This window comes from Sphaerodactylus townsendi, unplaced genomic scaffold (assembly GCF_021028975.2).
Source record: "Sphaerodactylus townsendi isolate TG3544 unplaced genomic scaffold, MPM_Stown_v2.3 scaffold_842, whole genome shotgun sequence".
NCBI lineage: Eukaryota > Metazoa > Chordata > Lepidosauria > Squamata > Sphaerodactylidae > Sphaerodactylus > Sphaerodactylus townsendi.
This window is the reverse complement of record NW_025951070.1, coordinates 1-12,065: the sequence shown is the minus strand read 5'-3', so window position 1 is coordinate 12,065 and position 12,065 is coordinate 1. Positions and strand designations below refer to the sequence as shown.

The following is a 12,065-nucleotide window of genomic DNA, read 5'->3' as shown; positions in this document are numbered from 1 at the left end:
CCCGCCGTGCCCCCATAGAGGGTTAGCCGTTTAAAAAACATTTCTCATGCTTCGCTAATTATCTTTCTTGGGTATGGTTGGAACGGGGGGGTGGGGGGGAGCTTGCTCTCATCTAGAATCTTCCTCTCAGACAACTCAGTGATTGGTTGAAGGAGGTCTATCGCCCTGATTCCTACAAAATGAGGATTGACCCGTCTCTTGGGTCCTATCATGTGATCTGCATTGCCTTATGCTACTCCTATGTGGAGCCATGCTGCTCGCTAAGAATGGGATCTGCTAAAGCTATGAGAAGTTTCTGTACATTTGGTACTGCCACTGGAATTATATTGCTTTTAAAATCCTTAAAAAACCCTTCCATAATAAAAATTGACTTTACTCTTAAGGTGGGTTGCTATGAGTTGCTGCTGGGTCAAACTAAGAGTAAACTTGGCTTTGTTACCTCAGAGAGGCCTGTTCCAAGGTCTCAAATCGAAGCAAAAGGCCCCAGTTGCCAGGACTGAGGTTTCATGAACCTGGAGAAAGGCGGCCTAGATCTTTTTATGCTCTGAATTTTGAGAAGTGAGGCCACTATGGGTGAGGGGACGTCTGCCAGAGCATCCACAGCATGCCCTATTTTGTCTTCTTGAGGGATGCAGTATTTCTTGGCCCACATTAGGAACCTTCCTGTTATACACAGGATTCATGAAAATAGTTAAAACTGCTTAAAGCCCCCTTGTGAGAAAACTGTGGAACTGCTTTTGGCTTGGAAGATACCAATTCCGAATGTATAGACCATAGGTGTCAAACTCGCGCCCCTCCAGATGTTATGGACTGCAGTTCCCATCATCCCCTGCCAGCATCATCCTGGTAAGGGATGATGGGAACTGTAGTCCATAATATCTGGAGGGCCACGAGTTTGACACCTGTGGTATAGACAATCTTCTTTTCGGTGGTGGTGGTGTGTGTGTGGGGGGGGGGGAGGCCTGGTTTTATTCTTATTCCGTCCAGCTTATTATTAGATATGGCTGATTTTCAAATTATCAGCCTTTGAAGAACACATAAGCTCATCTGCTGAGCCCCAATGCAGCATCCTGTGGCCATGTTCCAGGGGCATACTGTTATTCATGCAGAGTTCTGTTGGGCCTCCTCAGTTTGTGCATGAACAGAGAAAACGAGCCTTAGAACAAACCCCCAACATTCCCCCACTAGGCAGCGTTTTACAAGGCTCAAAGGCATGCTGGTCTGCTGTTACTGATCGTCTTCCTGAGGAACTCTAAAGAATGGCAGGAACTCCCAGTTTGAAAACCCGTGATCTAGACTGACGGGCCTGGAAATTATCAGCATTTTAAGAGCAGAAATGAGAAACAAGATAATTGGCAATCGACAGAGTACCTCAGACATATCGTGCACCAGCAGAAGAGGAATGCTAACAGTGGTAATGTCGTGAGTGCAACACACTTTGAGGATGTTTCGAAGGCCCATTATTGCGGGATCCCGGGCAGTGATGTTCCCCGACCTCACGTTATCATCCACACAGAGGTGAAAAGCAACATGGATTTCAGAAAGGTTCGAGTGGCGAGTGATGTAAAACTCCCCTGCGGGAAGAAGGACATGACAGCTGGTTTCATCCAAGCATCGACTTTCAATAGAACAAGACAAAACAGTAAAAACTGGCCACTCCATTGATCTTCATAGTATTGGCAGGAAACCAAGCATAAAAGCTATTGCAGCACAAAAGAAAGCACACCGTGTACTGGGGGAAACCATGGGCCCAGTGCAAAAGTATGGAATGAACAAAGTTGCGAACCACCCTCGTGTTTTCTTTTCAGGAAGGAATTCTATACTAAGATGTGCACATGCCAAAATAGCAGATGCAGACCTTTAAATGGCTAGGAACCAGGATGAAGAATGTTTTACCACTTATACACAGATTTTGAAGTGCATCGTGATATAGGAGAAGGAAAGGCCACACACAGGGACTGAAACAGAAGAGGATCTGGCAGGGCCATGCAACAGGAGAGAGAGAACTTATAGCAACAGTGGCAACAGCTGGTGTTCACTTAGTGGCAGAGGGTCAACTTGGAGGATGACGCACTGGTGACCAACTTGAGCTGAAGAACCACGCACGAGAACAGTTGACTTGCACGTGTTGTTGCACACATACGTTAGGCTGCAGTTTTTGGTTCAGTAAAAGCTGCGATTTTCCTGGTCACAGAATTGCAGCCGAGATCTCGTTTAAGTGTCCAACTCCACTGTCACACGGTTCACACAAGTTGCATCTCCTGCAGGGGTGTGGGCACAGGTTCAAGTTGGACACTGGTGCATCCTGGGAACTTTTGACTTGCAAAATTAGGAGCACGAAAAAGAAAGGAGCGCTCCGGAAGCACGTTTTGACAGGCATTTTGTTTTGTTGTCTAGTCACAGTGGACTGATGGGGATGCTGTAGGTCAGTGGTTCTCAACCTTCCTAATGCTGCGGCCATTTAATACAGTTGCTCATGTTGTGGTGACCCCCAACCCTAACTTTTATCCAATTTACAGATAGAGAACACTGATGCAGAGAGTCTTAGGCGACCCCTGTGAAAGGGTCGTTCGACCCCCAAAGGGGTCCCAACCCCCAGGTTGAGAACCGCTGCTGTAGGGTTTGCCAGGCGAGAGATGTTCAGGGGTGGTTTGCCAAGGCCTGCCTCCACATCGTGCCCCTTGGAGGTCTCCCATCCAAGCACTTGCTGGGCCCGACCCTGCTTAGTTTCCAAGATCAGATGAGATCAGGCTAGCCTGGGCTATCCAGGTCAGGGTTTGGTGAAAGTTAATCTTCAAATTAGGGTACAACCAGCTTGCTCAGGTATACAGCAGACAAAGTATAGAAGAAGAAGAGTTTGCATTTATATCCCCCTTTTCTCTCCTGTAAGGAGACTCAAAGGGGCTTCCAATCTCCTTTCCCTTCCCCCCTCACAACAAACACCCTGTGAGGTGGGTGGGGCTGAGAGAGCTCCGAAGAACTGTGACTAGCCCAAGGTCACCCAGCTGGCGTGTGTTGGGGTGCACAGGCTAATCTGAATTCCCCAGATAAGCCTCCACAGCTCAAGCGGAAGAGCGGGGAATCAAACCCGGTTCCTCCAGATTAGAGTACACCTGTTCTTTACCCACTATGCCACTGCTGCTCCATGGTCTGTTTCATTAACAAACTCCTGGCTTGTTTTGCAGCGGTTCTATGCTTCTGAACTTCCATGAAGAACACTTGGACAAAGGACAGGCTCTCCCTGTTGTTTTCTCCCGCGAATTGATCAAATTAGAAGACTCAGAGTTTTTTTCAAGAGACACAGCTAATGGAACAGCCTGCATGACCAGACCTAATCACTTACCAGGCAAAATGTTTGACTGGTTTTGTTCCAAGTTCTTAGATTTATCATCACCACCGCTGTTTCTATTTGCTGTCTCTGTAGGCAATAAAAATTGGTCACATTGGAGCAACTATATAAAAACGTAAACATTTTTGTCAAGTTCCTAGCAACTGAATCCCTTACAAGACAACCCTCACAAAGTCTCTGTATCTTGGACCCAGCTACAACCATCTAACAGCTACAGTTCTGATTATGAGACTGATCCTGAAAGGTACCATATGCTTTTGGCACTTAGAAACAGCCCAATGGAAGGAACACAATGACACAATGTGCCCTTTAGCATCACCATGTTGGTTGTTTAAAGAATTTCTGGGGCTGCTCTCTCCACACAAAAAAGCCTAAGGAAACTCACAATAATATATACCACCCGCCATAAAATTCATTACAAATGCAATATAAAAATCAAAACTGCAAACAACAGCAGCAGCTGTAAGGGAGTGGCAGGAGGTAAATCTCCAGCATGAAATCTAAGAGTCAGAAAAATGACTGTGCAAACGGTTTTCATTTAGGTACCAAAAAGCTAGTTAATGAGGCACTGTGGATGGACTTTCGTGTGGAGGGCGTTGTCAGGGCACGCTAATAAAAAAGGGCCTGCTTCCGATTAATCAAATAGCTGGACCTCTCATGCTAATTTTTGCTGCAAGGGAGGTTCCTATTGGAGGTTCTTCATACAAATACCCTGGTCCCCAAACCTGAAAGGTACAGACATTCTGAATTGTGCTTAGGAGCAAACAGCCAGCCAGCGAAGATCTTTTATGGATGTGTCCCTTGTGTCCTTCACCAATCAGCAGCCAGGTGTTTTACACCAAATGAAGCTTAAAAACGGGCTTCAAAAAAGGGCCAGACGAAGAGTGCATCGTTTCAGAAATGTTCAATTTGTACAGTTCCAGTTCGACTGTCAACAATTGGCTTCCCTACCAGCAAACATCTCTTCTGTCTTGAGTCTCATCTGGCATATTCCTGTTTCCAGGAACTGGGCCTTCTGACCTAAAAATTTCATATTATTCTAACAGCAGACTGGAAAGTTCTGCCATCAAATCCCCCGTTCACATGATTGACGTATCAAAGAGAGCAATTCCGCTGTGACTGACCATGCAGTCTCTTGGATTTGCTGCTGCGCTGTGCTCGGGCATACAGGACAACTTGCTGGACGACTTCAAGCTGCTCCTGAATTTCTGGGAAATGAAAGTCCGTACATTCCTGGCAAACAGTTGCAAAATCTGGAACGGCAAAGAAAGGAGGCAGTTTTCACTGAGGTAGGAGAACCCATGTTTGGGCTGCACCACTTAAAACCGCAAACTGGGTCTCATTTGTCTGAACGTTCCTCATTTTCCACAATAACTCATCCAATCCCATGACAGCAAATCCCATTCCATTCATTTATTTATTGCTAATTCACCAAAAAGTTGTGAGCAAAAAGGAAAGGGTACACTTATAAACAGCTTATTTAAAATTAACATATACAAAATTCAATAAATAATTTACTACAGATTTGTAAAAACTTACATATAGTATGCAGGGTTATTCAGTGAAAATTTAAGGCGCGATGGCACACGTGCCCTCAAAGAGGGCTCTGAGTGTCACCTCTGGCACGCGTGCCATAGGTTCGCCACCACTGCGCTAGAATCTTACTCTAGCCCAAGTTCTCTATCCTTGGGGTCAAGGAGGAAGAGAAGCCCATTCCAATTAGAAGACCTCACCTCTTTTAATTCCACTGTATGAACTGATGCGATTATCCACTAAGAGAACCAAGCCACAAAGAGAAGTGGAGTAAAGCGACAGTGCTGTTTGAAGCCGGTGCAGCTTGACACCGCTCCGATGACTCCGCTTGTGCTTGCAGAAGTCCAGCATATCTGCCCGCAACAACCTCAGGTTGTGCATGGTTTTCAGTTGTGCTCCTGGGGAGAGAAGACAGTCAGATGGATCAAAAGAAGATGAAAATGATTCACTTGGGGCTTATTTCTCGCTTCCCTCCTCCTAACCATGTGCCTATCCCTCAGATTCTTTGGAACGGATTTATCCGAGCCTTCAAGGGAGAGAAGATTTGGTAATCTGGGGTGGGGGTTTCTAATAATTCATCTTTACTGATAGAATTTTGTCCTCAAGCTTCCCCAGGGGAAACATGCAGATTCTCCCTGCGTTTCCCACTGCAACCTTTCTGATCACAGAGATGATAGTTCCTGAGGTTGTGGTGATGATAAATAATGATGATGATAAAGCCACACAGGCAAGGGGATATAGTGAGAAAAGGGAAGGGGTGAAATCACTCCATCTTCACACTGGTGGCACAGGACCAATTTCTGTCTGCTAGTTATGAGGGGCCAAGAAACAACCAGATCCCAGTTTGAAAAACTCTGAGATACGTTAAGTGTAGTTGAGAGAACAGGCTCTCCCTCTGATAAGAAGCCAGATGTCCAGACTTTCACTTACCTAAATGAATCGTGAAGCTTTCTTCCAACTGTCTCTGGTCTTCAAAAAGTCTTCCATTTCCTTCAACAGATTCCCTCCACTGGTTGGGCTGAACCTTTATTTCATCACTGAGGTCCATAAAGAAATAAAACAAAAACAGGTTGCTGCCTATTGGGTCTCTCTTTTGTATTAATCAAGAAGGAAGATTTTATTGAGTCTCTCATAAGAACATAAGAACAAGCCAGCTGGATCAGACCAAAGTCCATCTAGTCCAGCTCTCTGCTACTCGCAGTGGCCCACCAGGTGCCTTTGGGAGCTCACATGTAGGATGTGAAAGCAATGGCCTTCTGCAGCTGTTGCTCCCGATCACCTGGTCTGTTAAGGCATTTGCAATCTCAGATCAAGGAGGATCAAGATTGGTAGCCATAAATCGACTTCTCCTCCATAAATCTGTCCAAGCCCCTTTTAAAGCTATCCAGGTTAGTGGGCCATCACCACCCTCCCTGTGGCAGGTAGCATATTCCAAACACCAATCACACGCTAAGTGAAGAAGTGTTTCCTTTTATTAGTCCTAATTCTTCCCCCCAGCATTTCTAATGAATGCCCTCTGGTTCTAGTATTGTGAGAAAGAGAGAAAAATTTCTCTCTTGTCACCATTTTCTACCCCATGCATAATTTTATAGATTCCTTAACTCATATCCCCCCTCAGCCTCCTCCTCTAAAATCTGTGGCAGAGTCCTAAACGCTGCAGCCTCTTGCATAGGGAAGGTGCCTCCAGTCCTTCAACCTCATCCCTTTACTGCTCCTTTCTCTCTGTAATCTCTTTCTATCTCCTCACATCCTTTTTGAGATGCGGCGACTAGAACTGGACATAGTACTCTAAGTGCTGTGTCGCATCTACTCAGTTTTCTTTATATATGGGCATGCATAATCTTTGCAGTTTTATTCCCAATTCCTTTTCTAATGATCCCCAGTATAGTTTTGCCTTGGTTTTATAGCTACCATGCATTGAGTTGATATTCCCATGGAATCCATCAACTAAGACGCCTTCTAAATCCCTTTCCTGGTCTGTGACTCAGTTTTCGCGTCTCAAGAAATATGGAGCTCGAGGGGAATAAAACACATAGTACTTTATTCCATATTGCTACCTTACATATAGCTTTAAAATCACTCTGCAGCTGTGCTCAATATAATACACTTATTTAATTACCAATTACCATATGCAATAGCTGTAGACTCTTAAAACTATACAATACATTACACTCCCTTCCCTCTAACTCCCTGTAATAATCTGTGGGGATTCACAAGCTGCGATCATTCCCCAGCCCTCTGCTCTGGCTCCTGAGTCTGTGTTTGTTCCTGGTTCTGCAGCCAATTGGACTCCTTTGTATTGCTCTCTTTATCCCCATCTCCGCTCATGCCTCTTTAATTTCCCAGGTTCCCTCGGGGACAATTGGACGGATTTTACTGCTTCCCTCATCCTGCAGCCTCCATCTGCCCCTTTAACTTAGATTCCTCAAGGACCTGGGGGTTCCCTTGGATCTTACTGTTGGATCTGGCACTCTCTTCCTCATTTGGCCAATATGTCTAAGTGGATCACCTCCACCTCTTCAGTTTCCTAACTTTATAAGATAATAGTCTGCTATTGCCTTCCTCACAACTGCTGGGACCTAACACGGACTTATTCCATATAATTTCGGACATATACCGTAATATCCTTTATCAAATGTCCGGGAGGTGCTTCTCTCTTTAACACTTGGTCTTCTTTTCAAGGATTTCCATCATCAACTGAATCGGGATGCATTCGGGTCCAGCAACGCCGTAAGTTTCCGATTCTCCATTAGCACCTCCGCAGGACTCCTCCCGATGGCTGTGCACGGTGTTATGTGCTGTGTTAATGCACTCCGCTTAACCGACGGTGCTTAATCCCTCTCTACTATTCGTAATGCATCCTTTATTAAATGCAGACGCATCCTTTCTTGCCTTCCGCTCATTCAGAGTTTGGATGAAAAGGGGCCGAGGTAATCTGGCTAATAACACTTACTAGCCAGGAATAATTTAAACTCCTTAGATACAAACGCTTGTCCTACTATCCGATACTCACTGTGATCCTCGAGGCCATGGGTTTAAATAACTTACGCAGTGCCCTAATTACTGCTCTGTGATGTCAGCTGACATTACTGTAAGGCAATTTCATTTCTAGCCATTTGGAATAGCGGAATCCACTACAAATGAGAAAACACCTTGGCCCTGGAAAGGCCCTGCAAAATCAATATGTACCCCTTGACTCACTTTGGCCTTTTTGTGGACTTCTATTGATAGGTAGGGGCCTTGAGGTGCGGCAGGTCGCGTTATCCGATAACTCCCCTGCACCTGGCCACCCATCACCCCTTTCCCATTCTGCCATCATCCATCCTTTACTACCACACATAACTACGGGCCATCGCTGCCTCTCATTCTCACTATTCCAGGGTGCCCTACATGCAAGGCCTCCAGCACCCTAATCCCAGCTGCTGGGATCACTTCACTCTATTTCTACAGTAAGCACCCTTTTGTGAATTTTGATATCCCGTATTGCCTCATTCCAAATGGTATTCAAATTTTTCCTCTAACTTACCTTAGTAACGGCCAACCCTTCCAGCATGCCTTAATTCAGCACCTCCGCTTTACCTCTGGGTCCCAGCTGACCTTCTCTGCTATGTCTGCCGCTTGCACTGGAGGCTCTGATAATGATTCCAACATCAAAACCTCCAAAAGTTGGGTGTGATCTTCCTCCTCCCTTTGTACCCGGTGTTTACCTCCAACGTGATCTGCTATGCGCACTCTTCCTCCCCGACTGGGTGCTGCAAGACATAATCATATGTATTCAGGAAACATTGCCTAATGCATCTCCTCTAGGGGATAAATATTATCTGTGGTGTCTGGTTTCAGAGCCAAATAATCCCCTAACAGCGCTTTAAGTGGTCTGTAATAATCTTCATAAAATGGTCACTTCTACATCGTAATCATGAAACTTCTTAACTTCAGCCACTATTGCTTACTGCCTTCCATATCCATTTCCATGCATAATTACGCCTCCGCTTTTGCAGATAACGCCTTAGAATAATAATGAATTGGAGCTCCTCGTGATATATCCCTCCAATTGATGCCTCAACACTGCACCTTAACTCAAGACGTGGGAGGCATCGTGACGCCAAAATCTCAATGGCCTCCCTCCTCATCAAAATGAAATCCAATATAATTTCTCTCTGGATGATAACAATCTTTTGACATCTCTCAATGCCTTCCTCATGCTGACTTGTTCCATCAGCTGGCACACTGCCTGCTTTTATCTAATAAACGGTGCAGTGGCCTCTGCCAATGTGTGGCCTTATGGCGCTTTAAGAATGAATGGGTGTAAAATTCTAGTAATCCCAAAAATGCCTGTAGCTCCTTGCTTTGATCTCGTGGTGCTGGGGCATCCTGGATGGCCCTCACTCCTTTGCTGATGTCGGGTGGATTCCCTCTTTGCATCTACTATGTATCCTAAAAAACTCTACTCTTGCTTACTCCAAACATTACATTTTCTACGCTTTGATACGCAACCCTACATCTGAGAAGTACTGCAGCACTTCTCTGCATCTTGCCACTGGGGTTCCTCCTCAGTTGCACCTACTATCAAGACATTTCCTCATCAAAAAAAAAATACGGCATGACTCCCTGCAAGTTCTTTTAATATTTCTTTCCAGCAAACTCTGGAATATCCCCAGGAGCTACACTCCTTCACTCCAAAAACTGTGTTTCTTTTACTCCTGAATGCCCCTCCTGTGAGCTACTATGAAGTCTGGGCTTCTGCAGTGGCATCATCCACTTCCAGCTGTTGGTATGCTCATGCTTAGATCTTAATTTCCTTGGTAAAAACCTTTCCCCAAGCCAATGTTACTAATAACTGACTGGATACAACTGGGTACTCAAAATGATGATGTTTCCTAAGTAAATTTTGTTAATTGTGTAATTCTATAATCAGGCAATAAAATGCGCATATCCCTATTGTATTCTGTGGGGGCCGTAAGCAATTGGAGTTTCCTACTTTGTACTCTTACTTCACTGGCTCCACTATTCCCTGTTCCAATAATCCCATCTAGTTCTGCATCCACTTTTGTAGAGCTTAAAGCACATGGAATACGTAAGCGCATTTTAGGATGATTAAAAAATTTCAAAGGACTGGTGATCAAGATACAATGATATAGATGGACTTTATACTGCCCCTAGTCCCTCAGCAAACATAATCTTAAATTCTTCCACTAGGCACTTCCTATGGGCACTTGCTAACCTCCTATGAATGAAGTAATTGTAATTCCTAAATCTCTCCTAAACTAAAGTCCAACTCCCTAAGAGTTTCATTCGCCTCACTTCCACTATTAATAATTTCAAATATCCATCAAATATATGGGATATTTTATATGGATAATATACATGCTAAATCCATAGGTACCTTTTAAGTGTCCTTGATATAATCCGTGGCGGTGGTAAGTCATAAGATTGAATAGTCCAAATCTCACTCCTGTGGGTAAAATGTTCTTTATAAGTGCCCCCATGAAACGTGATGTGGAGAATGCTGGACCAGAATCCACTTCTATCACACAAGGGACATCCTGATTCTTCATAGTCACCGATAACTTCTATTACTTTGAATCTCTTCGGGTTGTACGTGCGGGTTAATTACATCAGCTGCGTAAATACCTCATCACACTGCCTAATGTGGGGCTGGGCCAGTCAAGCTTTCAGCTACATGGGGATAGCAAGGTGCATCCACAGAGTGTGTAGCAGATGAGCTGTAGAACATGTGTCTCTTGGTCCCTGATATCTTTTTTTCTCTGCATACACTCTCCTAATATGCCCTCTAACGTTTACATGCTACAGAAACATTGTGCCTCTTTAAATTCTATACCTTTCTCTCTCATGGGGCCCACTACAACTCTTACATACATTTCCTCTGTTAATATCCTCCCTCCCTCTGTTGTGGTGGCCTTCCCATCTTCATGTACTCCATGCTGCAGTCTCTGAATTCCCCTACCATTACCTGGGTCTACAGTCCTACTGCCAGCTGCCAATCTCTGTGGGTTCCTGGCTTCTAATGCACTCTCCTTTAGAAAGAGGCTGCAGCAAGTCTTAAAATTCAAGGCTTCTTGGTATGCCGTTTGAAAAGTCAAGTCTGTCTTTGCCAGCAGCAACTTTTGTAATGGTGCCTCTCCTCAGGCTTAAGCAGACTAGATTTGCATCCCTTGTTACTTTCCAAATTGGAGAAATTACATTGTTAAAGCAACTGGCCAGAAGACTGCAATATAATCTTGCAATGCTTTCAGTCCCTCCTCCTTGATCATGTTTTTCTTATAAAAAAATAATTCTGTCTAGCTTTATTTGGATGGCTAGGAAATGAAATGGTTCCTTAATGCAGTCAGTATTTCTACAAGCGGTGTTGCTAGATAAGTCTCCCCTGCTTACCAATGCTGAGGCGAGGTCAAACACCTCTTCACCACAGAGGCTCAAAAACAGGGCTCTTTTCCTTTCTGGGTCTGTTATGCCATTCGCCAGAAGATAAAATTCCTAACTGGGCCCCTGCACCCTGCCACTTCAAAGGAAACTCCAAATTAAAATGTTCCAGCTGCCCTTTGAAAGGGCCATAATTCCCACTTCCATGTCCTTTTGCTTCATTAAAACTTCTTGCTAGGATCATCATAAGTTTATCCTCGTCACCAACTGCCATGTCTCAAGAAACAGGAGGTCGGAGGAACAAAACATATAGTAATTTTATTCCATAGCTGCCATACTCACACATAGCTTTAAAATCACTTCAAGTAGCCAAAATTTGCTCAATATAAATACACTTCATTTTAATTACCAATTCACCATATGCAAATAGCCGCAGGACTCTTAAAACCATACAATACATTACAGTGACTGATAGCACTGACCCCTGTAGCGTGTATGTGAAGTTTGGATTTTTTGCCCCTATGTGCATCACTTTACATTTTGCTACATTGAATCCTGTACTTCCCATTTCTTAGCCCATCCCACCTAATCTCCCATTTCAAGGTCCTTTGGAGCTCTTCAGAATCCTTTCTGTGGTTCCTACCAATTCTGCTATACCTTGGTATCATCTGTAAACTTACTACCACGCTTACCCAATTTTACTTCCAGGTCATTTATGAATAGGTTAAAGAGCACTGGTCCCAAAACAGATCCTTGGGACACCACTCCCGACATCTCTCCATTGTGAGAACTTCCCATTTAC

General features: G+C 44.4%; 1 protein-coding gene across 1 annotated transcript; it reads right to left on the bottom strand.

Moving 5' to 3' along the window:
• Window positions 1-937: 937 nt before the first annotated feature.
• On the bottom strand, window positions 938-5,918 carry CUNH12orf4 (chromosome unknown C12orf4 homolog). Its single transcript, XM_048483159.1, has 5 exons — window positions 5,813-5,918; window positions 5,083-5,280; window positions 4,474-4,602; window positions 3,344-3,418; window positions 938-1,574 (listed from the first exon to the last, which is right to left on the bottom strand). Exons 2-5 carry the CDS (start codon window positions 5,261-5,263, stop codon window positions 1,228-1,230), a joined length of 732 nt encoding a protein of 243 aa, XP_048339116.1. The 5' UTR covers window positions 5,264-5,280; window positions 5,813-5,918; the 3' UTR covers window positions 938-1,227.
• Between the last annotated feature and the right edge of the window lie 6,147 nt (window positions 5,919-12,065).

Coding starts and splice junctions, on each gene's coding strand:
- CUNH12orf4 (XM_048483159.1), bottom strand. CDS start 5,263: ATGCACAACCTGAGGTTGTTGCGGGCAGATATGCTGGACTTCTGCAAG. Junction 3,419..4,473: donor CAAATCCAAGAGACTGCATG/GTCAGTCACAGC, acceptor TATTGCCTACAG/AGACAGCAAATAGAAACAGC. Junction 1,575..3,343: donor CCAGTCAAACATTTTGCCTG/GTAAGTGATTAG, acceptor TTCTTCCCGCAG/GGGAGTTTTACATCACTCGC.